This window comes from Sminthopsis crassicaudata, chromosome 3, assembly GCF_048593235.1.
Source record: "Sminthopsis crassicaudata isolate SCR6 chromosome 3, ASM4859323v1, whole genome shotgun sequence".
Classification (NCBI taxonomy): Eukaryota; Metazoa; Chordata; class Mammalia; order Dasyuromorphia; family Dasyuridae; genus Sminthopsis; species Sminthopsis crassicaudata.
This window is the reverse complement of record NC_133619.1, coordinates 625,269,232-625,295,339: the sequence shown is the minus strand read 5'-3', so window position 1 is coordinate 625,295,339 and position 26,108 is coordinate 625,269,232. Positions and strand designations below refer to the sequence as shown.

Below are 26,108 nucleotides of genomic sequence, written 5' to 3'. Positions count from 1 at the left end.
GGAACCCCACCCCCACCCGCACCCCCAAAACGATCACACGGGCGGATTTGCCACGGCAATTTAATAGCTGCCGATCTCCTGGTTAACGTCCCGGTCCCACACAGACTTCCCTCGGGTTCCGAGAGCGAGGAGGGGAGGGCGAGGGAGAAGGAATAACCCGCTCCGAATGAGGGGCCACATAAGTGACATAACATGTCTACAGACTAAGTAACCATACTTAGGGCTTCCGGCGGCCGCCCCCGCGGGGGCCTGAGCCGCCTTTTTTCTTTAACCCTTCCCCGGCCGCCCGGTTGGAGGGACGGATGGGCAAGGCGCCAAGAAGGCGTCAGTCCCTTCTCGGCCACGGTCACGGGCCCCGCTGCAGTCGGCTGCGCAGGTCCTCCGCGCAGCCTTCCAGTCCCATGCGCTCCAGGGCCGCGTAGACGGCGCCCAGCCCCGCCGGCTGCTGCTGGCGCCAGCGCTTGAGCATCTCGTACTGCTGGTCGCGAAAGCGGCCGATCTCCGCCTCCACCGCCTCGATCTCGGCCTCCCGGAGTCCCAGGGTTCGCACGAACTCCTTCCAGCGGCGCGCCGGCACCGCGTCCATCACCTCGTACAGCTGCGGGCCCGGCTGGAGAGTGCCGGCCCCGGGACCTAGAAGGACCGGGGGAAGATGGGAGGGGGCGGGCCGGAATGGGGGAGGGGAGTCACAGGGGGCCGAGGCGGACCCCCTCCAGGGGCTGCGCTCCCCATCCCAGGCCCTAGCCAGATCGGGGGAAATGGAAGGAGCGGGCCGGAGGGGGAGGAGTCACAGGGGGCCGAGGCGGACCGGCTCTAGGGGCCCCATCCCAGGCCCTTGCCAGATCCAGGGAAAATGGGAGGGGGCGGGCCTGAGGGGTGAAGGGGAGTCACGGGGGCCGAGGCGGACCGGCTCCAGGGGCCCATCCCAGGACCTGAGAGAGGAAGGAGTCTGGCGTCCAAGCCACGTGCTCACCATTCCCTCTGCTGGACGGCGGGCCCCACAGCACGGGCCAGGCGTCTTCCGGGCCCGAGACTTCCCGGGCCAGCGGAGGGCTGCCCGGACTTCGCGTCCCCACCAGCTGGAGCGCGCACGCTTCGTTGTACCTACTCAGAGGCTGGGAAGCTCTGCTGCCAAGGGAGGGGTTGAGTAGCTGAAAGCAGAAATAACCCACTCACTCCCTTCCCCATCACCACTCTGTCCCAGCACGGCTCCCACTGACCCAGCCTCCCTCAGGTGGACAAACCCATCTTCCTACCCACTGGCGTTTCAAGGTCTCCATCTCCGCTTCATCTGCCAAATGAGACAAAAAAAAAAGTCAACTGCTGAACTGGGCTCCAGCACCCCTGAGCCCCTTCTTCAGCATCTCTCAAGGCCTGTTTCCTATGGAAATCTAAGCTAGGGTTCTTTTTTTTTTATCTTTTTTTTTTTTTTGGTGAGACAATTGGGTTAAGTGACTTGCCCAGGGTCACACAGCCAGTGTCTGAGACCAGATTCCAACTCAGGTCCTCCTGACTTCCAGGCTGGTGCTCTCTGGACTGAAGGATTTTTAGGTGGGGTTAGGAGAGGTACTTACAAAGAGCCTGGGGCTTTGGGACCCAGCTTTTCCGGTAGATGTAGAACAGGCCCCAGCCTAGCAAGAGCAGAACTGTTAGCGATGGGGGCACCACCAGGAAGTACTGGAGCCAGACGCCTGAGAGAGAAAGACGTCTGAAAATAAGTATCCCCTCTGATCTTTGATCCTGACCCCCAGGAAGGTCAAAAGCACTGGAAGTCAAACTCATCCCAAAAAGTCCCCCACCACTTACCCTGCTTGGGGCCAGAGATCCCTGAGCACATCTCTGAATGGCTCCCAGAATCATTTCCACAATGGATACCAGTGGACTTGGGCTTAGATGGAGGAGAGGGAACCAGACTGCTGGCTGTAGACAGTTTCTTTTCACTCTCAAGACTGTAAAATATGCCAGGAAATAGTGTAATAGAACTCACACTTCAACGAACCCCCTCTGAATATGGAAACCCTATTTAAAATATTTTGGGGTAAAGAATTCCAAGCCAGTATTTCTGCTAAAGCAAAGGATCATCGTTCCATTTCTCCCTCTTTTTTTCTTTCCGTTTTGGTTGGAGTGGGAATTACTGTTGCCTAAATTAGGGGTATACTTACTGGAGCCCCTAGAACCAAGTAGCCGAACCTGCCCAGCATCCTTCCATCACCTGTGCTGTTCGTCCATTTAGCCACTAATAGCAGTGACTCCAAGGAGCTGTCCATCTGCCCACTTATCCTATGCTCTTTTGTCCCCTCTCTATTCCCAGATCCCAGATTTTACCTCCCCCACCCCCCATTCAAACCCAGATTCTCTCCCCTCTTGCCCCTGCACCGCACCCTGTCTCAGTGACTTGGTTTCACTTTCCCAGCATCCCCTGTCCCTACCCCAAGCATCCCCTTCCCTTCTTCCGGCTGTGGTACATATAAACACTTCCTCACCCATCCCACCCAGCAACACCTTGTCCTAGGGGGAAACAGAGCTGCCCTGAAGGGCAGGATAGTTACTTGGGGCAAGGGGCCGAGACACAATTGTTCTTCGAGTCCTGACAAAAGCCTGGCAGACACATCCCACAGACAGTGTCTTCTCGAGAACCTAGAAGCAGTCCATAGGAAAATGCCATTAGATTTGGGGACAGATACAGCCAGGGATGAGTTGGGGGCAGACACAGCCAGGGATGAGATGATAAAAGCCCAAGCCATGAGGTTGGGGAGAAAAGGAGGGACTCACACGGGATCAGTGTGTGCCGGTGCAGAACCTCACAGTCTCGGCATCGAAGGCAGAGGAAAGGTGAGTCAGACCGGCAGTGGTTTACAGAGCATTCAGGGAACCAGCCGGGGGCACAGCCACACTGGGTGTTGGCTGTGATGGAGCAGTTCCGGATGACAACCTGATGGGCAGGACCTGAGAGGCAGGAAGAAAGTCAGGCCTGGCCCGGTTCAGAAACCCAGAATAAAACCTGCCCTCAGAACACTGGGATTTTTGTCTTCCGCATCAGTTCCTGCCTCAGAATGTGTTGAAGTGACTGGAATAAAGAAACTTAAAGATAGATCAGACAGAAAGCAGAAAGAGACCAATACCCAGTTTATACAGAGCCAGAGGAGAAGTAGAAATGGCCTGACAGAGAATCAGAAATAGACCAATACAGAGAGAAAGGGATGAAGGGAAGATAAGGGAGGCTAGAGAGATTCAAAAAATGAATTGGGGGTAGACCAACACTGAAAGAGTGGAGAAGGGGAGCGACACTGAGAAAGACACAGAAACACAGAGCAGAGTGACATCCTCCAGAGACAAAGAGCTAAAAAATGAGTGGAGGAATAGAGAAAGAAAAAGTATAGAAATTAAATGTTTGTATTCTACCATCCTCATCACAGGCTTGACATCGTGTACACTGCATCTCCTTATGGTTCTCTCTAGATAGGAAGGTGTCCTGAGGGCAGGGTTGACAGGAGGAAGGGCCTTCTGGCTCAGTGCAGGGGGCTTCCAGGAAATGCCCTACGGATGAGAACTTCAAACTTCAGGGACAGATGTCAAAAAAAAAAAAAAAAAAAAAAAAAGGAGGAAGCCGGGGTCCCAAATCCTCTCCAATAGTTTTCTCAATTGATTTAAAGCACCCACCCACCCACCCACCCCATCTTTGGGGTCCCCAGGCTTCCTTCCAATTCTTCCAGCTCATTCAAAGGTCCACAGTCATCTTCATCTCACAAATCCCAACTGTAAATCCTCTCTAGAGTCCTGACACTTTTCCACTTTAGCACCCGCATCCTTCCCTTGCAGCTTCTCACCTGCTGGGCAGCTCCTACAGCACTGTCTACTTGGTTCATCCCAAAAATATTTGGGAGTGGAGCAAAGACGGGATTTCTGAGAAAGGGGGCTCTGGTGGAACATTGGGCTCAGCCCTGGGACCGTCCTGGGGCTCCTTGGAAGGGTTGGGGGGTCTCGACGATTCACATTCAGAGCATTACCTGCTACCATCACCACCAAAAGGCACACCTGGGGAATGGGGAGGGAGGAGAGCTGATGCCTCCTCCAAACAACACTCGCCAGATCTGAGGATAGGTTCCCTAAAACTTATTCTCGATCCTCTGGAAGGGAACATTCTAGAAACCTCCTGCTAGCTTTTGCAAGCAAAAGGATGAGGGAATTCTGGGTAAAAGGGTTACCTACTCACCCATCTCACCCTCACCCGATTGCCAGCCCAATCCCCAGGGGGCCATGTAAGTGTGGGAAGTGGGATGGGCAGAGACATGGATCTTTGGCAAAGCCCCATCTCCAGTTCAATGTAGCAGCCAACGTTTCAGTGCCCAGGGCCCGAGACTTTCCCAGCATCTTCAGAACCCAGAGGGCTCGAGTTGGGCCTTCCGGGGACAATCTGCTCAGCCCTGGGCCCTCCTGGGAGGATAACTGGAGAGACGGGGCCTTCTCTGTGCTGGTGCCAGGCGTGGGAAACTGGAGGGTGGCTCTGCCAATCCCTTTCCTGGACCATCTCAGGGCCCCGGCCTCCCACTGAGAGGAAGGGGGCAGGCACTTCCTTCCGGCCTCCGTTCTGCCTCCTCAGCGGGTATTTAGGTCAGGGTAGTTCAGGGAAGAAGCCCGCCCCCACCTCATCCTAGGTAGGGTTTGGGGGAACCCCCAGCTGACTAAGGCGGTCAGCTCTAGGTGCTACCTTGGGAGGGGAGGGGGGCACCAACCCAACTTTGATGCCCGATTGTGCCCCCGCCACCTGGAGAGCTGGCCTCCCCACAGGCGGAGCTGCCCCTTCCCAGAGCCCGGCCCCGCGTATCGTGGTCTCCCCCAGGCCCTCCGCCTGGGTTCTTACCCGCTCCTGGCCAGCCCCAGCGGTCTGAGGTGTCCCCCAGACCACCCGCGGCCCGAGGGCTCCTTCCGCGGAAGCCAGGAGTGGCGGGTTCTCGGGCTCCCTCCCAGCCCCGCGCAGGCCGAGCCCAATCCTGCTCCCCCTGACCTGGGGCCGGGGCCTGAGCTCGCCCCGATGGAGCCCGCTTTGGCCCCTGTCTCCCCTCTCTCCCTCCCCCCCCCCCGCCCGGCCAGGGCGCTCGGGAGCTCCCCCTTCCTCCGAGTCTCTCCCCGCCCCCCCAGCCCCGGGCCCCCTTTCCACCGTCCTCCCCAGACTCACCGGCGCCAGGGCGGGGACCGCGCGGCCCCGGGGCAGCATCGCTCCGCACCCCGCAAGCCTCGGGCCGGGCCTGGCCGCGGGCCCCAGCGCAGAGGGTGGGGAAGGGGTGTGCAGAGGAGGGGAGCCCCGTGGGGCTTCCCCGCCCGGCCCAACCAGCGCCTCCGCCGCGCCGGCTCCGCCCCTTCTCGTGCTAACCGGGAGCCGAGCCCCTCGCGGTGGCCGTTGCCGCGCACCCGCTCCCGGCTCCGGAGCCCGCGTTTCCGAGGCTCCGAGTTCGAATGCTGCGCCAGCCCTTCCTCTCTAGAGCCATTTTCTGGTTCCTAGAGCCCAAGATCAGCGTCCCCGGCCCAAGGAAGAAGCGAGCGCAGGGTAGGCAGGCTGCTCCGCGGCTTGGAGGCGAGCTCGCGGCTGGGCAAAAACCCGGCGCTGCCAGGGACTCTTCTACGACTTTAACGCCACCTAACTCTCCAGGCCTCTATTTCTCTATCTGCAAAATGGGTGGGACTGGATCATCTCTAAGGCCCCTTCCCCTGGCGTTTGTATTAAGAATCACGAGAGAGACTGAAGACAAGGTTTTTATTTGGCTGTCCATGGCTGTGACATTGGGCAAGTCCCTTCTTCCCTCTGAGCATCTATAAAAGCGAGAGGGAGGGGAGGCGCTGGGTTAGGTGATCTCCAAGATCCTTTTTATGGTTTCCCCTCCGTCCAATTTACAGATGAATAAACTGAGGCTGGGATGAGAGAAGTGACTTATTTGGGGTCGCACAGATTTATGGCCCCGACTCCATATTCTTTCTCCCCCGACAAGCTGCCTCCCCTTGGGGACTCCTCCCCCAGCCTCAGTCTCCATCTCCCATCTCCTCCAGCCTCAGTCTCCATCTCCCGTCTCCTCCAGCCTCAGTCTCCATCTCCCATCTCCTCCAGCCTCAGTCTCCATCTCCCATCTCCTCCAGCCTCAGTCTCCATCTCCCGTCTCCTCCAGCCTCAGTCTCCATCTCCCATCTCCTCCAGCCTCAGTCTCCATCTCCCATCTCCTCCAGCCTCAGTCTCCATCTCCTCCAGCCTCAGTCTCCATCTCCCATCTCCTCCAGCCTCAGTCTCCATCTTCCATCTCCCTCAGCCTCAGTTTCCATCTCCCTTCTCCCCCAGCCTCAGTCTCCATCTCCCGTCTCCCCCAGCCAGTCTCCATCTCCCATCTCCTCCAGCCTCAGTCTCCATCTTCCATCTCCCTCAGCCTCAGTCTCCATCTCCCATCTCCTCCAGCCTCAGTCTCCATCTCCCATCTCCTCCAGCCTCAGTCTCCATCTTCCATCTCCCTCAGCCTCAGTTTCCATCTCCCTTCTCCTCCAGCCTCAGTCTCCATCTCCCATCTCCTCCAGCCTCAGTCTCCATCTTCCATCTCCCTCAGCCTCAGTTTCCATCTCCCTTCTCCCCCAGCCTCAGTCTCCATCTCCCGTCTCCCCCAGCCAGTCTCCATCTCCCGTCTCCCCCAGCCTCAGTCTCCATCTCCCGTCTCCCCCAGCCTCAGTCTCCTTCTCCCGTCTCCCCCAGCCTGTCTCCATCTCCCGTCTCCCCCAGCCTCAGTCTCCATCTCCCGTCTCCCCCAGCCTCAGTCTCCATCTCCTCCAGCCTCAGTCTCCATCTCCCATCTCCTCCAGCCTCAGTCTCCATCTCCTCCAGCCTCAGTCTCCATCTCCCATCTCCTCCAGCCTCAGTCTCCATCTTCCATCTCCCTCAGCCTCAGTTTCCATCTCCCTTCTCCCCCAGCCTCAGTCTCCATCTCCCGTCTCCCCCAGCCTTAGTCTCCATCTCCCGTCTCCCCCAGCCAGTCTCCATCTCCCATCTCCTCCAGCCTCAGTCTCCATCTCCCATCTCCTCCAGCCTCAGTCTCCATCTTCCATCTCCCTCAGCCTCAGTTTCCATCTCCCTTCTCCTCCAGCCTCAGTCTCCATCTCCCATCTCCTCCAGCCTCAGTCTCCATCTTCCATCTCCCTCAGCCTCAGTTTCCATCTCCCTTCTCCCCCAGCCTCAGTCTCCATCTCCCGTCTCCCCCAGCCAGTCTCCATCTCCCGTCTCCCCCAGCCTCAGTCTCCATCTCCCGTCTCCCCCAGCCTCAGTCTCCATCTCCCGTCTCCCCCAGCCTGTCTCCATCTCCCGTCTCCCCCAGCCTCAGTCTCCATCTCCCGTCTCCCCCAGCCTCAGTCTCCATCTCCTCCAGCCTCAGTCTCCATCTTCCATCTCCCTCAGCCTCAGTTTCCATCTCCCTTCTCCCCCAGCCTCAGTCTCCATCTCCCGTCTCCCCCAGCCAGTCTCCATCTCCCGTCTCCCCCAGCCTCAGTCTCCATCTCCCGTCTCCCCCAGCCTCAGTCTCCATCTCCCGTCTCCCCCAGCCTGTCTCCATCTCCCGTCTCCCCCAGCCTCAGTCTCCATCTCCCGTCTCCCCCAGCCCGTCTCCATCTCCCGTCTCCCTCAGCCTCAGTCTCCATCTCCCGTCTCCCCCAGCCTGTCTCCATCTCCCGTCTCCCCCAGCCTCAGTCTCCATCTCCCATCTCCCCCAGCCTCAGTCTCCATCTCCCATCTCCTCCAGCCTCAGTCTCCATCTCCTCCAGCCTCAGTCTCCATCTCCCATCTCCTCCAGCCTCAGTTTCCATCTCCCTTCTCCCCCAGCCTCAGTCTCCATCTCCCGTCTCCCCCAGCCTCAGTCTCCATCTCCCATCTCCCCCAGCCTGTCTCCATCTCCCGTCTCCCCCAGCCTCAGTCTCCATCTCCCATCTATCCCAGCCCGTCTCCATCTCCCACCTCCCTCAGCCTTAGTCTCCATCTCCCGTCTCCCCCAGCCTGTCTCCATCTCCTGTCTCCCCCAGCCTCAGTCTCCATCTCCCGTCTCCTCCAGCCTTAGTCTCCATCTCCTGTCTCCCCCAGCCTCAGTCTCCATCTCCCGTCTCCCCCAGCCTCAGTCTCCATCTCCCGTCTCCCCCAGCCTCAGTCTCCTATCCCTTCCATCTCCAAACGTTTGCTCCCTGAATGTTGGGTGAGAGAGGTACAGCCCACTTCATCTTGTTTCTGTGGCCTCTCTGGGTGACTTTGAACAAGTCGTTGAGTTGAGTCCCAGGACAATGGGAAACACCGACTGGAGGTCGCAGGGCTGCTTATTCCTCAGAGAGCACAGACTACCCTCCAGCGGGGGCTTCCAACACCCACACCCCCACAACAGGAAGAGGAAGGTCCCTAAGACTCTTCCCCCAACAAGTAAAGAAGGCATAAGTTGGGAGGGCCAGAGAAGCCAGGCCAGGATTAAGACTGACATAGGTGTAAACCAGGAGATCCCAAGTGCCCCAGGCCAAGCATCCCCTCCCTCAATAAGGAAGCACAGGGATACAGAGGCAAGGGGAAGGTCTTTCTTTCCCCAGAGAATAAGGAGAACCCAGAGAGTCATGGGAAAAACAGAACGCACTCTGCACACAGGAGAATATACACATATCTTTATAAAAGAAACCCAAAGCTCAATAAATATGCACCTTTATACATAGGAGAGAGGACTGTCCCCTGGCCGCGACTGCCTGTGTGGGCCTAACTGGGGGAGCAGGGAGGGGGCCACTGGGAAGGTGGAGACGGCCCAGCGGCTCAAGGGAAGGTGTCCTAATTCAGCCAAGGGGTGTGTCTGTCTGCCGAGGATGGGGGTTCCTGGGGTTGGCCCCTCAGAGGGGGAGTCTGGAGAAGCAGCGGCGTGTGTGCGAGCTGGGAGTGGGGAGCAGCAAAGAGCTCAGAAGGGGAACGTGGCTGAACCTGTGGCTCTGAGCCTCCCAGGGCCCCACCGTTTCTTGGCCCAGGCAATATTAAACAAAGTGCAGTTTGGTTCCTCGATCTGCTCCCGTGTCCCGGTCTCCTCCTGAGGGGACTGGGAGCACATCGGTCAGAACCAGGCCATCTGTCTGTGCGACTGTCCATCCATCCGTCTGTGACACCCTGGGGTCTTCCTGTGGCTCAGACCTCTCTGCAGGACACACGGAAAAGGGGAGAGAGGACAGAATCTGTGACGTGGGTCACGGTTTTGGCAGATAAAGTAGTCCTCCCAATAAAGCCGTCTTAAGGCACATGGAAGAAACCCAAACCCAAAGCCGCTCGTGGCTTCTGCCCAGCCATGACCTCATCGCCCTCTTTCCACGCCCGTCCCGGGCCAGTAGCCACATCCCCAGCCCTGGCCCCCGGCTCCAGCCAGTGCCCGCAGGTTCCCCAGGGACACTCACGAGGCCGTCAGCGTGGAATTCAGGAGCAGCGTGGTTCTGATTCGGTACAGCTGGGCCAGGGTCAGTTTCCTATGCTGACCTGCGGGCTGGGCCCTGAACGTGGTTTTAGTGACTGGCTTTTCGTCCTCCGAGAAAACACACTCAGACCCCCGTCCAGGGGGACAGCCCCCATCTTCTGCTTCTGAGAGCTCTGAGGCACTACATGGGCTGGCCTCCCTACAGTCCCAGCTGGCACGGGCTTCCTGAGGTGGCTGGCAAGGCCCCCCCCGAGTCCTGGGAAAGCCATTGGGAGGATGCCGACTAGCTAAGCAAAGCTCAGACAGGCTCCGACTGGGGGCTGGGAGGGGCTCCCGGCCAGAAGCCTCCGAGAACAGCTGCGACAAGCTGGCCTCCGACTTGGATTTGAGTAATCGCGGCCAAGGCAGCAGCTGGACAGGGGCCCGACGGCGAAGGCGGGGTGAGGCTGACGAGGCGGGAGCGGGAGGGTCGGGGGGGTCCGGGGGCCTGGGGGTGGGAACGGGGGCCAGCTCCGAGGTGGCCATGAAGTCCTTGAGGGAGGTCGGGGAGAGGGTGCCGTAGGCGGAATCGATGGAGCAGGAGCGGCACTCGGCCGCCGCCGAGGGGAGCAGTCCGTCGGGCTCGGGGCCCAGCAGCTCACTGGTCGGGGTCGTGGGTGAAGCCGTCGTGCCGATGGAGGTCTCATCGGACCTCAAGCTGAAGGAGCCGCCCTCAAAGTCGGATGATGATGGCGTTTCCCCCGGCTCCACCACCACAACCGAGAGAGTCTCTGTGGAGCCGTCGGAGGGGCTGGGAAGGAGAGGGGAGAGGAAGCAAGAGAGGGCTTTGGACAGGGCGCCAGATCTGGGTCCAGCCCCGAGTCTATCCCAGACACAGCTCAGAAAGGAGCCGCTGGGAAAAGCAAGACAGGGCAGCGCCCTCCGAAAGCTGGCAGCCAGGGCAGCCACAGTCACAGCAACTTACAGGGCTTTCAAGCCTTACACAGCCCCACCTTCCTTCCCAGCACCTCCCAGGGAAGGAACCGATTCAGCCACATCACCGTCCCCTCCCTCCATCCCCTCCACTCTGCTGAGCGTAGTCAACATCTCGATTCTCTATTTTAATAACCTACTCATTGGTCTCTCCTGCATCTAGTCTCGCCTTGTCCAATCCCGGCCCCACAGAATTCCAAAGTGATTGTAACCACATCACTCCCCTCCTCAGAACCTTCAATAGCTCCCTATTGCCTACAGGATAAAGTCCAACGTTCTCAGCTTGGCATTTAAAGCCCTTTACAATAAGACTTCCACAGACTTTGCTAGTCTATTTATTCTGCCCCTTCCTGCAGAATTCTGCACTTTCCATTCCAGCCAGAATGAAAAATTTCTTTTTTCTTTTCTTTTCTTTTTTTTTTTTTTCCTGAGGCAATTGGGGTTAAGTGACTCACCCAGGGTCACACAGCTAGGAAGTGTTAAGTGTCTGAGACCAGATTTGAACTCGGGTCCTCCTGACTTCAGGGCTGGTGCTCTATCCACTGCGCCACCTCGCTGACCCTCCTCATGCAAAATTTCATCCCTTCCTTGTCTAGAATGCACTTCTTTTTGCCATGACTTTTTAGAAACCCTCATTTCCTTCAAAGCACAAGTCTTGCAGAGCAGCAGATAGAGCACCACATCTAGAGTCAGAAAAACCTGAGTTCAAATCTGCTAGCTGTGACACCTTGACCAAGTCACTTAACCATTGTTTGCCTCAATTTTCTCAACTGTAAAATGGGAACACTAACAATACCTACTCCTTTTTTGAAAAATTAAAGCTTTATATTTTCAAAATATATACATGGATAATTTTCAGCATTCACCCTTACAAAATCTTCTGTTCTAAATTTTTTCTCTCTCTTCCCCCTAGTCTCTCCCCTAGATGGCAAATAATCCAACAATATATGCTAAATGTGCAATTCTTCTATATTTTCACAACAGTATCTACTCTTACAGGGTTGTTGTGAAGATCAAATGAGGGCACATTTACAAAGCCCTTACTACAGTGTCTGGCACAGAGCAGGTACTTAATGTTTGTCAAATCAAGCTGGACAGAATGAAGGAATTGAGGCTCAGAAAGAATAAGTGAATTTCTCAGTCACCAGCTAGGAAGAACCAGAGATGAAATCTGAATCCACTTCTTCTCGATCCTAAGCCCAGTGTCTTTTCTACTCCTTCTTCGGGGCCAATGTCTTCTCTGGATCGTGTATCGCCATGCCCTTTTCTCCTTTTCCTCCAGCTTCAGAGCCCCTCTCTGCGCACAGCAGGACCTTAATCACTGTTTGTCTTGTGACCCCGCAATAGAACGCTTACCAGCATTGGGAATCCAAGCTGTTGCTGCTTTTGCGAAGGATGGTAGGGGAGCTGGCTCCGGAGGTGCTGCTCTCTCCTTCCTCCTCCTCTTCCTCATCCTCCTCCTCCTCCAAGCTCTGCAGATGCTGCTGCTGGCTGCCTTGGTGCTCCTGCAGCCTCATCTTCTGCAGCAGGTTCTAGAGACAGGGAAGGGAGGTTCTAGGCACTGGGCAGACGGATGGCCCAAGCTCTTCCACATGTAACATAACACATACACCCGACTTTCAGCAGCTCATTCCTTTTAGCCCATTCCAACTTACACCAGACGCCTCACCTGGGCATTATAAATGGCTTCTACCCAGCCTCGGCACAGAGCCTGCCCGCTGGCCTGGAAGGTGAAGGCACCCACGGCGCTTCGGAACTCATTCAGATAGATGAGGAGGAAGGAACCTGGGGAGGAGGAAGGGCACCATGTGTGAGGAAGGATGCTGACAAAGGTAGATGGGGAAGAAGGAGCCTGGGGAGGAGGAAGGGTGCCATGTGTGTGGAAGGAGAGTGAGCAGTATGGCAAGTGGACTGAAATTCTTTAACCTAAAGAAGATAACACCGGGTAGCTAGGTAGTGCAATGAAAAGAGCACCAGCCCTGGAGTCAGGAGGACCCGAGTTCAAATCTGGCCTCAGACACTCAACACTCCCTACTGTGTGACCCTGGGCAAGTCACTTAACCCCAGCCTCAGGGAAAAAAAAAAAAAAGGCAAGGCAAAGCAAGAGACATTTATTAAGCACTTACTAGGTACCTGGCACCAATCTAAGTGCTGGGGATAAAATTAAAGGGAAAAGACAGAGTCTGCCCTCAAAAACTAAGAAAAGAAATAAGTATTTAACTGCTAGGATCAGTTTTAAGACTTTACCTCATTCCAGTGGAGGAAGACAACACAAGAAAAAGGAGCTGATTTTTCTTGCACAACATGACAAATATGGAAATGTTTTAAAGAATTGCACATATTTAACCTATATCTAATTGCTTATGGCATAAAGTAAAAGAGGAAGGGAGACAAATTTGGAACACAGTCTTATGGTGGGAGAAAAACAAAAAACAAAAAATGAATGTTGGGACAATTAGGTGGCGCAGTAAATAGAGCACCAGCCCTGAGGTCAGGAGGCCCTGAGTTCATATTTGGCCTTCGGCTTTAACACTTCCTAGCTGTGTGACCCTGGGCAAGTCACTTAACCCCAAGTGGCTTAGCAAAAAAAAAAAAAAAAAAAAAAAGGAATGTTGAAAACTATCTTTACATGTACTTGGAAAAATGAAATACTATTGAAAATTAAAAAAAAAAAAAAAAAAAAAAAAAAAGAGGGGCAGCTAGGTGTGGCTCAGTGGATAGAGCACCAGCCTTGAATTCAGGAGGACTCGAGTTCAAATCTGGTCTCAGACACTTAACACTTCCTAGCTGTGTGACCCTGGGCAAGTCACTTAACCCCAGCCTCAGGAAAAAAAAAAAAAAAGAAAAAAGGAAAAAGGGAAGAAGTGTCCTTGTGAAGGCATGGTGCTGAAACTTGGCATTGTTACCTTACAAATATATCATTTGATCCTCACCACAACCCTGGGAAGTAGCTAAGAGAGAATAAGATCCAGGAGTGGAATAAAGGTTGGCCAGCCTGGCCGTCCCCCATGGAGGCCATGGCTACCATAAGACACTGCAGGACTATGGAACAGAAAAAGGATATCGATAAGGTAGAGACTCTGCAGAGGACAACCAGTATGGTGGAGGATCAGCCCACCATGTGGCTAGTCTTGTTCTGTTTGGACAAAACTAGGAACAGGAGGCGGAGAGTTGGATAGGAGACTTGAGGACAGTGGTTGGGGATTCCCTTCAGATATGAGATGAGAGCCTGAGAGCCCCCAATCTTGATCACCCAGAAGCTGCAGAGTAAGGAGAGCCCAACCCCCTTTCTGCCATAATAGAGGGATGAAGCGGGGTGATAAAGGCCTCCTTACCCGGGTCTCGGAGTTCCCGACACACAATCTTGTCTACCATCAGGGGCTGGCGAATGACTTTGGTCCTCTCTGCCTTCTTCACGGGCTTGGTCACCAGCAACAGGTCAGTGAAGAGGAAGCAATAGACATCCATCTGGTAGAAGAGCACATTCAAGCCTGAGGTCAGAGGATCATTCATTTCCAGTTGCAAGAAACCTACCTCAAAGACATCTAGTCTCACCCCTTCATTTTGCAGACAGAGAAACTGAGACTTAGAGAGAGGGAAAAATAACTGATCTGTCACAAGAAGGGACTTTAGAAGCTATCTAATTTAATCTTCTGTTCCCATTTTATAGATGGCAAAACCGAGACACAGAGCAGCTAAATGACTAGCCCAAGATCGCATGTTTAATAAATGGGAGGGCCGGTACTGGAACCCAGATTCCAAATCCAGCATCACACTAAGAATGAATCATGCTCTATGTTGCTGCATGCAAGTATATCTTGCCTCCCTCAGGAGACTGTGCAATCTCCGTAAAGGAGGGGAGGACTGTATCTTATCTTAAGACTCATAAAAATCTTTTCCTTTGCTCCAAAGGACCTGAGTCAAACACTCTGATCCTTTCACTTTAGCCAGTCGGCAAACATTTGTGGCAGGTGCAGCACTGTGCCCACATTGAGGAAGACTCATCTTTAACCCTGTATTCCTCAGTTTCCTCATCTGTAAAATGAGCTGAAGAAGGAATGGCCGACCACTCCACTATCTCTGCCAAGAAAACCCCAAATGAGATCACGAAGACAACTGAACAACAGCTCTCCGCAGAACAAGATGTTCCCCCTCCCCAAGGATGTCATCCCTTCTAGATTCACCATCATGCTGCTAACTCAAACCTGGACTGACACCACCGCCCTCAGCCTTCTCTCCCTCTGATTGGAAGGCTGGAGGGCAAGGTGTCCAGATCCTCCCAGCGCCTTTCTTCACAGAGGGCAGAACCCGGACTCTCGCCTCATTCCACTCTGCATCTACTGCCCTGCCTGGTTTCAATTCCATGGAACACCATGTCCCCAGCGACTTGTTCCACTCCTGCCTTTCCTCCTCTCCCCTTCAGACTATACTGCCCTGAGGGCAGGGACCATCTCGCCTTCCTTTATTTTATTCCCAGACTTTGGCCCGATGCTGGCCCTCGTAGGTACTTATTAAACGTTAACTGGATTGGATCGACTTGTTCCGAGTATAGACACAGTAGCAGGTCTTGAACTTGGATCTTCTCCATTAGATTTTTCACTATGCTGACAATGGGCAGTGGAAGTAAGGAAGTTTCAGGAGTCTCTATAAAACTTGCCCCCCCGCTTTTTTTGGTCCAGTTTGATTTCAATTGGGGGAGGGGGAAGCGATCTTGGGGCAGAAACTTTCGATAGCCCTACAGATTGGTAACTCCCTTGTAACTTAAGTCTTAGAAAATGACCAGAGGTACTGAGATAGGTAGCAACTCATCCATTAGCTCCACAGACAGGAAGAGAGGGCAGGACTTGAAACCAAGACGCACGCCAGTGAAATGACTCAAGGGTACCTGGTAGTTAGGCCCCTGAGAACTTTCTATGAAACTGTCAATCTCCTAACCTTGCTGGTGACATCCAGTAGAAGAAATAACTGGATAAAAGACATCTTGGTAATTGCAGCCTGTTTGTCTGATGTAGAGGTTGTTCATTGTCTCCTCCATTGTAAGCTCCTTGAGGGCAGGGGACAAATTTTTTTTTGCCTTTTTCTATTCCCCCAGTGCTCGGCACACAGTAGGCACTTAAAAACTTCCAGTATGAAAACTCCCTTAATGGAGATTAGCATCAAGTCTTTGACTTGTCATCTAAGAGAGTTGTTTAGGAGTCCTGAAAAGTTAATTTCCTCATGGTCACACAGCTAATACGGGTGAGAGATTGAATTTGGTCTTCCTAATTCAAATGACCTCATGTCATGTTGTTCCTGCAGGGCGAGATGTTTTACCTAAGGTCACAAAGTTAACTATATGAAATGGGTTTCAAGCTGAATTCTATTTTTTTTTTCTTTTTGGGGGATTTTTTTTGCAAGGAAATTGGGGTTAAGTGACTTGCCCAGGATCACACAGTTAGGAAGTGTTAGATATCTGAGACTAAATTTGAACTCAGGTCCTCTTGACTTCAGGGCCAGCTCTATCCACTGCACCAGTTAGCTTCCCTGGACTTAATTGCAGAAGCATTATTTTTCCCACTGAGCCAAGACTTGGGTTTGAATCCCTTCATAGTTCAAATCCTTTCAGTTGAAAAAAAAAAAACAAACCTGCTTAATTTCTAAACATCTTGGTTTTCTCCTCTATAAATAATAATAGCTAACACTATATAATATCTATTATGTGCCAGATATTGTAATTGTGTTAAATGTTTAACAAATTTAATTTTATTTGATTATCAAAAAAATCTTGAGAGGAAAATGCTATTATTATTCCCATTTGACAGATGGAGAAACTGAGGGAAACAGAAGTTAAATGACTTGCCCATGAATGTGAGTTGTCTAGACTCCAGGCTTGGTGCCCTATCCGCTACAGCACCATCTAGCTGCTCCAAAATTTATGGAGTTAGCTGAAACAATCTCTAAATTCTATTCCAGCTATTAAATCCTCTGCCCCCTCCTCACCTCTGTCAGCTTTCCCTGGTCTCAGAGCAGTGCAGAGGGTATCTTGTGGTGTCTGGGTGAGACTTTAGGGATGGTAAAGGGGGTCAGAATGCAACTCACCTTGCTGTCTTTTCCCTCCTTCATCTTTAAGCTTCCCTCCAAAAGGAGCTGCCGAGTGTCATCTGGAGATGTCCCAGGGATAGGAGCCGTTAAATCGAGGCGCAGAAATTCCTTCAAAAGCTTGGAAGAAAAGAGAAGAATTTACTGGATGAATGGAACAGACTATGCTGAAAAGAGCAGAGCAGAACAAAAGGTACTCCGATAAAAAGGTGGGGTTAAAAAAAATGAAAGGAGATAGAAAGGAGATCAGTGCTCTGAAGCAAAGGATTTTCTCTCCTGTTGCTGTAAAAGAATAAAGAATTTAAAGTGTAAAGAGTTCCTTTTTTTTTTAATTAAGACAAAATATGAAGTGAAAAATAGAAAGAATTCACTAGTCACTTTCCTGAAAGAAATAGCAAAATAACAAACTCCCAGGAATCTCCCAAGCAAATCTAGAGCTTCTAGGTCAAAGAAAAAGTATTATAAGGTTAAAAGAATGAGTGCAAATACCAAGGAGCCATAATAATAATGATGATACAAGACTAGGCAACAGACAGTATGAAGGAGAAGAAAGCTTACAGACAAAAGATGAAGAAAAATTCATCGAATCTATGTATAATCCTACAGTGGGTTTGGGGGTGAAAATGGGCCTTTAATGAATGTAAGATTTCCAAACATTCCCGATGAAAAGACCAGAAATGAGCAGACATTTGGAAAAGGAAAAATAGAGGAAGGTACATATGCTTCTATAACTGAAAGAGACTATTTGGGGATGAATTATTTTTATGTTAATAAGGGAATAAGAAATAAATGTCTTCTGAGAATGACAGAAAGTCTGTAGGTGGTTTTGTTCAGTTTTAACAGTCTTGGAAGAATACAACAATAGGAGGAACAAGACACTGGACTAGAGAAAGAGACCACTGTTGAGTAACATTGAGGTATATAACATGAAGAGTATATAAATCAAATAAAAGGTGAAAGGGAATAAGTATCTAATTAATCTGAATTAAATAAGAGAAAATGAAATATAGTAATATATATACACACGCCCCAAGATACATCTTTGTAATGATGTATTGTACTACTGATGTTCTTTTTTTAGACCCAGACAAATATAACCAAAGATAAACAAGAAAGAAATTAAGGAATGGAATAACACTTTAGAGCTGATAAAGCTCTGGTCATTACTGAATACGGCGCTAGGTGGCACCACAGTGCACATAGAACACACAGTGCCAGACCTGGAGTCAGGAAGACTCCTCTTTCTAAGTTCAAATCTGGCCTCAGACCCTTATTCACTGTGGGACCCTAAAAATATCAGTAAATTTCATTTACCTCTGTTCCTTATCTGTTTAAAAAAAAAAACCAAGCTGAAGAAGGAAATGGCAAATCATTCCAGTATCTCTACCAAGAAAACTTCAAATGGGTCATGGTATCTGATATGATTTAAATGACTCAACAACCATTGGTGAAATGAACATGAATTTACTCTTTAGCATACAGGAAGTCTTTGGAAAAACTGACCAAGTAAAAGGTGCATAAAGAGATCACTAAAATATGTAAAAAAGCAGAAATACTAAACATATTATTATACAACAAAAATTCTATTTAAAAAATGAGCCTTACAGAATTTTAAAATACCTGAAGAAAAAATAACATCTTTCTAAAAAACCTGATGAGTCATAGACTAAATAATAGAAGCAACAGAAGTTTCATAAAAAAAAAAAAAATGACAATAATGAAAGAAAACACCAAAAATTCTAAGGAGGATAATTTATGCCTCTAAATACTTCATCAAGAAGAGAGAAAACAAATCTATGAATTGAGAGTGCAATTTTTTTAAAACTTCAAGTCAACAACAATATAAAAATCTTTGAAGAATTAAAGAGTAATGAAAATTGAAAGCAAAAAGACTATTGAACTAACAAATAAAAATAGGAGTTAATTTTTAAAAAATAAAACTTAAACAGCTAACCTGATTAAAATTGAGGAAAAAGAAATTGTTCAGTTTAGAGGGAATTATTAGAAATTACACTGCTTAATTATGTCTAACAGAACATTACTTAGAGGAAATATATGGCTACTTACAAAAATATAAAATACCTAGATTAAAAAAATGAAGAAATAGACTACTTAAATAACCCAGGATCAGAAAAAGCAATTGAACAAATTATGAATGAATTCCCAGAAAGGAAAAAAAAACAAAAAAATCCCTAAAACTCCAGAAGCAAATGTTTCACAAAAGAATTCTACCAATCATTCAAAGAACAATTAATTTAATATTACAGAAACTGTTTTTAATAAGAAAAGAATATCTTTATTTGATACACATTTGATTTTGATACTTTAAAGGATCTATAAGTACAAAAAAGGATACTTAATACTTAAAAGTATCTATCTGCACTATTATTTGTAGTAGCTCTGTGGTAGTCAAAAATTGGAAACCTAATAGACACCTTCCTATTGGGAACAGTTAAACAAACTGGTTTGTGAATGTAATGGAATATTATTGTGCCCTTAAGAAATAAGATGGACGATTTCATATGAAGCGATGAAGAGGGAAGTGAACATCATACAACACTAATGACATTATAGAGAAAAACAACTTTGACGGCTCAAGAATTCTGATCAATGTAATGAGAAACCATGAGTCTCAAAGAATAAAAACATGCCACGTACCCGCTGATAGAGAGTGAACAACTTAAAATGAAGAAAGAAATATACGTTTCAGACGTGACTAATATGGGAATTTGTTTTGCCAAACTATGTAGCTATGTCTTGAGACATTTGTTTTTCTTTGTTTTAAGTAGATCAATTGTAGGAGGGAGTGGGAGGGATAGATTAATTTTTAAGATATTTGTTGCTTGAAAAATAAAATAATAAACCACAGTGGTTTAAAAAAAATAAAACATTAAGATGAAATAAAAATTCCACGAGTTGATGAATTCAAGATGTTTCATACTCCAAGGCTCATCTTTTTTAACACAAAATTTCCCCAGTGATGACCTAGGAAAAGATCCATGATAAATGTAAGCAACAAATGATGATGAATGTGGAAAGTATAGCACAAAAATATATCGACAAGGATATATACGGCCAGAAGGACAGTCCAAGCCCTGCATCAGTAACTTGGTGGTTGTTGTTTAGCCATTTTTCAGTCGTGTGCAACTCTTCCTGACCCCATTTAGGGTTTTCTTGGCAGAGATACTGGAGTGGTTTGCCATTTTCTTCTCCAGCTCATTTGACAGGTAAGAAAACTGAGGCAGAGTAAAGTGACTTTCCCTGGGTCACATAGCTAGTAAGTGTCTGAGACCAGATTTGAACTGTCAGAGTAGAGTCTGACTCTTTGTGACCCCTATTTGGGGTTTTCGTGACAAAGCTACGGGAAGGGTTTGCCATTTTCTTCTCCAGCTTATTTTACAGATGAGGAAACTGAGGCAGTGAAGTGACTTGCTCAGGGTCACACAGCTACTAAATGACTGAGGCTGGATTTGAACTCAGGAAAATGAGCCTTCCTGACTGATACTTAGCTGTATCAGTAACTACAAATCCATTAAAAAAAGTTCCCAGGAGGGAGAACAATTATGTCCTCTAGTAGGGTCCCATACACACATTGTGACTCCACAAATGGGTTGTGATTTATCCAGTACCTGACACATAAGAAATGCTTTAAACGATTTGCCGCATCGACAGATTCCCTAAATAGTAGAAATTATGAATGTGGAGAACAGCATAAGAAATAGAACTTAACCGCGTTTTGAGGCTCCATGTGGTGTCTCTTGCCCAGCATTCATGACCTCAGGGGTGCCAGGGAAAGGGGCACTCTCTGAGCAGGCAGATGGGACGGAGGTACAGGGGACGGACGAGAGCATGAGGAAGGTGGGAGGGAACCAGGGGAAGCCGAGATACCTTGTCCACCTCGTCGGTGCTGCTCTCCACCACCTCGTAAGAGTCGATGCGGCTGATGATGGCGGCCAGCCGTTGCTGCTCCTGCCGCTGCCTCATTCGGGAGTTGACGTGATTGATGAACCGCTCCACTGAGCTAATCTATGAGGAATATGGGAATTATCCATCAATCAGTCACCCCAAAGCATCTATTATGTACCCACTATTTACCTGGCTCTTGGAATATCGACTACACAATGAACTATCCCCTGCCCTCGTCATATGAGAGGAGACATGAACACGTATAAGTTTATATAAAACACGGGGAGAGGACGAGACTTGTAATTTCATTGTTATAGATGGTCTTTCTCGTTTGGAGGCCATCTTGCTATCCCAGTGATCAAAAAGCTGCAAAGTCAGAGCTGGAGTCACAGAGACCCGAGTCGGTGTCCAGCCTCTGGCGATTAGCTAGCTGTATGGCTCTGGACAAGTCACTTACATTTCCCTCAGTTTCCTCAACTGTAAAATGAATATAATAATAGTGCCTATTTCCCAAGATTTTCTTGAGGGTTAAAACATGAGATAATTGTAAAATGCTTGACGGTGCCTGGCACCCAGGAGACATTACACAAATGCTAGCCACTATGAAAGTAACTTTATGATGATCCGGCAGGGGAGAAAGTCAGTAGAAACTTGAGGGATCAGGAAAGGCTTCATATAAAATGATGCTATAGAAAGCTCACCCAAAGGTGAGGAGAGAACTCTCCAGGCAGGGGGCACAGTAAGTAGTCTATGCAAAGAGGCGGAGGTGGGAGATGGAGTATCCTGTGTGAGGAACATCCAGAACAGTTCTGCTGAATCTCACAAAGGACCTGTAACGTGCCTGGAAAACACTTTGGGGACAGGCCCTGAAGGGCTTTAAATGCCAAACAGAGAATCTGGACTTGAGTAAAGAAAGTGGGAGGCTACAATGGAAAGATAAACTTGGAGAGATCTGGGTTCTAGTCTTAATTTTGCTATTTACTATGTGTGTGTGCTCTGGTGCAAGTCCCTTAACTACCCTGAGAGTCAATTTCCTCATCTGCAAAATGAGGGGGTTGAAGTCGAGAACAGCTGAGGTTTCTTCTATCTCTAGAGAAATGATCCCAGAGGTAATAGAGAGCCACTGAAAGTTCTTGAGCCAGAGAGGAGCATGGCCAGGATATCAATTTGGTAACAGTGCAGAGGAAGGATTGCAGATCGGAGAAAATGGGGTCAGGGAACCCAGAGGGCTTACTGAAATAATGAGGGGAAGGGGCTCATGTGGCAAGTCTGGAGGAAGGCAAGGAAAGGAAAACAGAGGCTTCACACCCAGGGTGTGTGCATGTGTGTAGGGGGAGCCTCCCTTCCTTCCTGCCCTCGCCCCAGTTACCATGGTGACAATGGCCTCCTTCGTCGGGGGGTCATCGGTCTTCTTCAGCACGGATTTCAGCAGCAGGGGATATTTCGTGAGCCTCTGATGAGGTTTCACCAGCATGTCACTCAGTTTCAGCCTCTGGCACTGCTGGTGCTTTTCTGCCCACTGTAACCAGAATATATTCAGTGGCGGGGGGACCCTCGCCATTGTCCTCCTCCCACATCAGTCCCCCTCCCTTCCCCCTCCATCAGACATCCCTAACCCTTGCCCCCCTCTCACCGTCACATAGATCCTGAAGAGGTCATTGTCTCTCAGCAGGCTCCTCATGTATTCCATGCAGCCCTCCTCCTCCATGCAGTAACGGATGTAAGGCTTGAACAGGGATCCGAACTGCAGGGTCAGAAGCGGCAAAAGTCTCAGGGGTGCAGGGAAAGGCAGAGGAGCTCCGGCTCAGGAGGCAAGCTAAGAGTTCAGGGTGATGGGAAGCCTGGGATCTGCCCAGGAAGCAGCAGCTTCAGTGGGGCCCTCAGGTTCCCTGTCAGTACATGGAGGACCGTTGGATCTCCAAGCCCAGCCATATGAGGACTGGGGGCCAAGCCCGGGGCCGGTCCCTTACCATTCTGAAGCCTTTGAGGAGGTCTGCAGGCTGCAGCAGGGTCCGGGCCCGCCGAGCTCTGTCAAGCATGGGGGCCATCACGCCACTCCACAGCCCTCGGTGCAGCTGAATGATCTCCTGGGTATTGCTGAATAACCGCTCAACGTCCACCTGGGGGAAGGGTACTGGTTTGAGCCCTCGCCCACCCCGCCCCCAAAATCATCCCCTTTCCCCTAATCATCCTCTGCTTTCTCAGGGAGCCCTCCCTGCTCCCTGCCCGATATCACCCTAAAGTCTCTCCAGGGTCTTCTCTATCCTCCCACTCAGATCAGTTAATAAGTATTTATTAAAGCACCTACTATGTGCCAGGCACTGTGCTAAGTGCTGGGGATACAAAGGAAAGTAACAGGTGGTCTAAGTGGGCATGGGATGGAGAAAGGGTGAGACAGACCCCCTGCTGAGCCCTCCCTCCCCTCTGAACCTCTCACCTCACACAGTAGACCCGACTCTTGCAGGTTCAAAAGGCAGCACATGAAGAGCTATGGGAAAACAAAACAAAACATTTAAAAAAAAAAAAAAAAAAACCATTGGCCAGTGTTGAGACCAAGCAAGATCTCAGAGCTCTGCTGAGGAAGCCCACACACCTCCTTCTTTTTGGGAGGGAAGTGGTGGGCTACAGGCTCTGAATAAGGAATACATTTCCAGGCCCGGGCAGTGTGGCGATTTATTTTTATTTGGTACATTTGACGCAAGGACATGTTCTACTTAGGGGAGAAGCTACGAAGAAAATAAATAAAAGCTCTTATAAAATTTCATGAGATCTAGGGAGAGGGGGAGGGGGACTTTCAGCACAGTCTCCCCCAAACCGGTGGCTGAGCTTGTCCTTGGGCAGTCTCTCAGATGACCAGAACCACAAGGAGCAGCTGGCTTCCTCCATCTCAGCTGGGGGGACACACGAAACAGCTATCACTTTGTTGTCCCTTCAGGGGAAGAATTGGCAGAGGATGTGGGAGGGGGAACCATCACAGGCCTGAGAAAGGGGCTTTTGGGGGGAAAGCCCCAGGCAGGTTCAGGCCTGAGGCTAGGTGCCCCATGAGCTCTAGCAATCAAGCTGACGGATGGTGAGTCAAAAGTTAAGATAAATAACATGACTAATGGGGAAACAGGGTTACATGATTGCACATGTATAATCTCTATCAGATTGCCGCCATCCTGGGAAGGGAGAGCGGCAAGGAGGAAAATTCTAGAACTCAAAATTTTATACAGAATGAATGCTGTCATATTTTTACTTTTTCTTTTGTTTTCTTCCTCATTTTTTCCCCCTTTCAGTCTGATTTTGCTTTTTTTTTTTTTTTTTTTTTAATTAAATTAAAGTTTTTTATTTTCAAAACACATGCATGGATAATTTTTCACATTCACCCTTACAAAAACTTGTGTTCTAATTTTTTCCCTCCTTTCCACTCCCCCTCTCCTAGACGGCAAGTGATCCAATATGTGCTCAACATGTGCAATTCTTCTATACATATTTCCACAAGTATCACGCTACGTACAAAAAATCAGATCAAAAAGGGGAAAAATGAGAAGGAAAACAAAATGCAAGCAAACAACAGGAAAAAGAGCAAAACTGCTATGTTGTGATCTGCACTCAGTTCCCACAGTCCTCTCTGGGTGCAGATATCTCTCTCCATCACAAGATTATTGAAACTGGCCTGAGTCTGATTTTATTTTTGCATAATCTAGCAAATATGGAAATATATTAAGAAGAACTGCACATATTTAACCTATATCAGATTACTTGGTGTCTTGGGGAAGGGCTAGGTAAGGGAGGGAGGGAGAAAACCCCAATCCCACACAACCCTCCAACACACACACGCTCCCCCTTCTTACATCGGTGATAACTCGAAGTTTCTTGATATAGGAGGCCTCAGTCTGTAAGAGCTCCCACACCGCCTCCTGCTGGTGACACTGCCGCCTGGTCAGCTTCTGGGGAAGGAGGATGGAGCAGAGAAGTGAGGTGGGAGGATGAGGATGGAGGAGGAGGACAGCAGGGAGGACCAGGGAGTGTATCACCTCAGGGGCTCAGCCAGTGGTTTCTAGGAGGAGGACGCTAGGTGGGGTCTTGCAACCACAGATTGAGATCTGGGAGGAACCAAGGAAACCCCCTCTAAGCCCTTACTTTAGCACATGGCAACAGGCCGAGGTGGCTGAAAAACTGCACTCAGAGCCAAGAAAATCTGGGTTCAAATCCTGTGTTTGACACATGGGCAGATCGCTGCCCCAGCAGCTAGACTGAGAAGGTACAGTTCCCATACTGATAGACTCTACTTCTAGGTTTTACCCAAGGGCTCGGTATACATTAAGTGTTCAATAAATGCTTGCTGGCTGAATTTTACAGAGGAGGAAACTGAACCAGAAATATTTACTTAAGGTCACCCAACTGGTGAGGAGTCGGATAACCTTCTAATAATATGACTTCTAGTAATAAAATATCTTCTAAAAATAATTTGACAGCATGTGAGCTTCTTGAGGGCAGAGACTGCTATTATCTTTCCTTTTATCCCCAGCATTTAGTCCCTAGGAAGCCTCTTAAACAACACAATAAACATCTAATAATTGTTTTGTTTTGTTTTGTTTTTTTTCTTTTCTCCTTTCTTTCCTTTTTCTTTTCTCCCTTGTTTTCTCTCCTTTTCTTTTTCTTTGTCTTTTCTCTTTATTTTCTTCTTCCTTTCCCTTTCTCCCTTTCTTCCCTTTTTCTTTACCTTCCTTTCTTCTTTCCTGCCACCCCCATTTCACAGATTATGAAATCAAGACTCACTGGCAGGATATGAACTCAAATTAACTTGATACCACACCAGCTAACTAATTAGCAATATGACCTTGTATGAAATTAGAATGAGGACATCTGCTGCTTATCTTTGAGGGTCACTTGTGAGGATAATAGGAGAAAATAGACTGAAACTACTTTGTAAAATATAAGAGACCCTTATTTTGTGGGGGGATGGAGAGGAGCAGAGGGGAGGGGGACAGAGCCGTGGAGGGAGGGACAGCTGGACCAGCTGGAATACTGCTGGATCTTGCAGAACCTGGAGGAGCCAGAGGAAGGGCCCAGGTTGGGGGATGGCATCCCAGGTGCTTTTAATCACCTCTGCCCCATCTATGAGCTCCTGCCAGCTGTCTTCCAGGATAAGCTCAGCATCCTCCTCTTCCTCCTCTTCCTCCCAGGAGTCATGGTCAAAGCGTAGCTGCTGGGGCAGTCTGGGCAGGCCAAAGAGGCTGTAGGCGTGAAGTTTGCTTTCCAGTTGTTCCATCTTGTCGACTTCCTGAGGACGGACAGAGCAGTCAAGGTCAATGAGATCTGCCACAGGAAGTCTTCTGCCACCGATGAACCGAGGGACAGTTTCTACAAGAAAGTCTGCTTTCCCTCCATGCCTAGAACCCAGGAGTTAGCAAAGAGGCAGAGCACCACATGCCCTGCCAAGGGAGGAGGAAACTCAGCTCTTCTACTTCCCCCGGGCCCAGGACCTGGAACAAAGACCCCAGGAGTCGGCAGAGGGGGGCAGAGCACCACATGCCCCTCCAAAGGAGGAGGAAACTCAGCTCTTCTACTTCCCCCGGGCCCAGGACCTGGAACAAAGACCCCAGGAGTCGGCAGAGGGGGGCAGAGGACCACATGCCCCTCCAAGGGAGGAGGAAACTCAGCTCTTCTCCTTCCCCCGGGCCCAGGACCTGGAACAAGGACCCCAGGAGCTGGCAGAGGGGTCAC

General features: G+C 49.9%; 2 protein-coding genes across 10 annotated transcripts in view; both read right to left on the bottom strand.

The window, feature by feature from the left end:
• Positions 1 to 46: 46 nt before the first annotated feature.
• TNFRSF25 (TNF receptor superfamily member 25) lies at positions 47 to 5,437 on the bottom strand. 2 transcript variants are annotated; one of them, XM_074306406.1, is made up of 10 exons: positions 5,177 to 5,437; positions 3,828 to 4,035; positions 3,403 to 3,537; positions 2,773 to 2,946; positions 2,550 to 2,637; positions 1,807 to 1,949; positions 1,575 to 1,691; positions 1,257 to 1,291; positions 974 to 1,151; positions 47 to 633 (listed from the first exon to the last, which is right to left on the bottom strand). In XM_074306406.1, exons 1-10 carry the CDS (start codon positions 5,213 to 5,215, stop codon positions 347 to 349), a joined length of 1,404 nt encoding a protein of 467 aa, XP_074162507.1. In that variant the 5' UTR covers positions 5,216 to 5,437; the 3' UTR covers positions 47 to 346. The 2 variants fall into 2 exon arrangements, with proteins under 2 accessions (XP_074162507.1, XP_074162506.1); XM_074306405.1 differs by lacking the exon at positions 5,177 to 5,437 and adding an exon at positions 4,214 to 4,392.
• Positions 5,438 to 8,643: 3,206 nt separating this feature from the next.
• The window catches only part of PLEKHG5 (pleckstrin homology and RhoGEF domain containing G5), a 123,861-nt gene continuing 106,396 nt past the window's right edge, over positions 8,644 to 26,108 (bottom strand). For 7 of the 8 annotated variants that reach the window (XM_074306397.1, XM_074306404.1, XM_074306401.1 and 4 more), the window contains 13 exons: positions 25,489 to 25,665; positions 24,233 to 24,328; positions 22,834 to 22,884; positions 22,367 to 22,516; positions 22,030 to 22,140; positions 21,766 to 21,915; positions 20,379 to 20,516; positions 16,491 to 16,610; positions 13,748 to 13,880; positions 12,082 to 12,197; positions 11,769 to 11,944; positions 9,424 to 10,230; positions 8,644 to 9,170 (listed from right to left, as the gene is read on the bottom strand). In XM_074306397.1, the coding sequence (XP_074162498.1) occupies positions 9,161 to 9,170; positions 9,424 to 10,230; positions 11,769 to 11,944; positions 12,082 to 12,197; positions 13,748 to 13,880; positions 16,491 to 16,610; positions 20,379 to 20,516; positions 21,766 to 21,915; positions 22,030 to 22,140; positions 22,367 to 22,516; positions 22,834 to 22,884; positions 24,233 to 24,328; positions 25,489 to 25,665 (2,235 nt within the window). In that variant the 3' untranslated portion in view covers positions 8,644 to 9,160. Of the gene's footprint in view, positions 9,171 to 9,419; positions 10,231 to 11,768; positions 11,945 to 12,081; positions 12,198 to 13,747; positions 13,881 to 16,490; positions 16,611 to 20,378; positions 20,517 to 21,765; positions 21,916 to 22,029; positions 22,141 to 22,366; positions 22,517 to 22,833; positions 22,885 to 24,232; positions 24,329 to 25,488; positions 25,666 to 26,108 lie in introns of those variants that run through there. The other variant, XM_074306398.1, reaches the window with a different exon arrangement.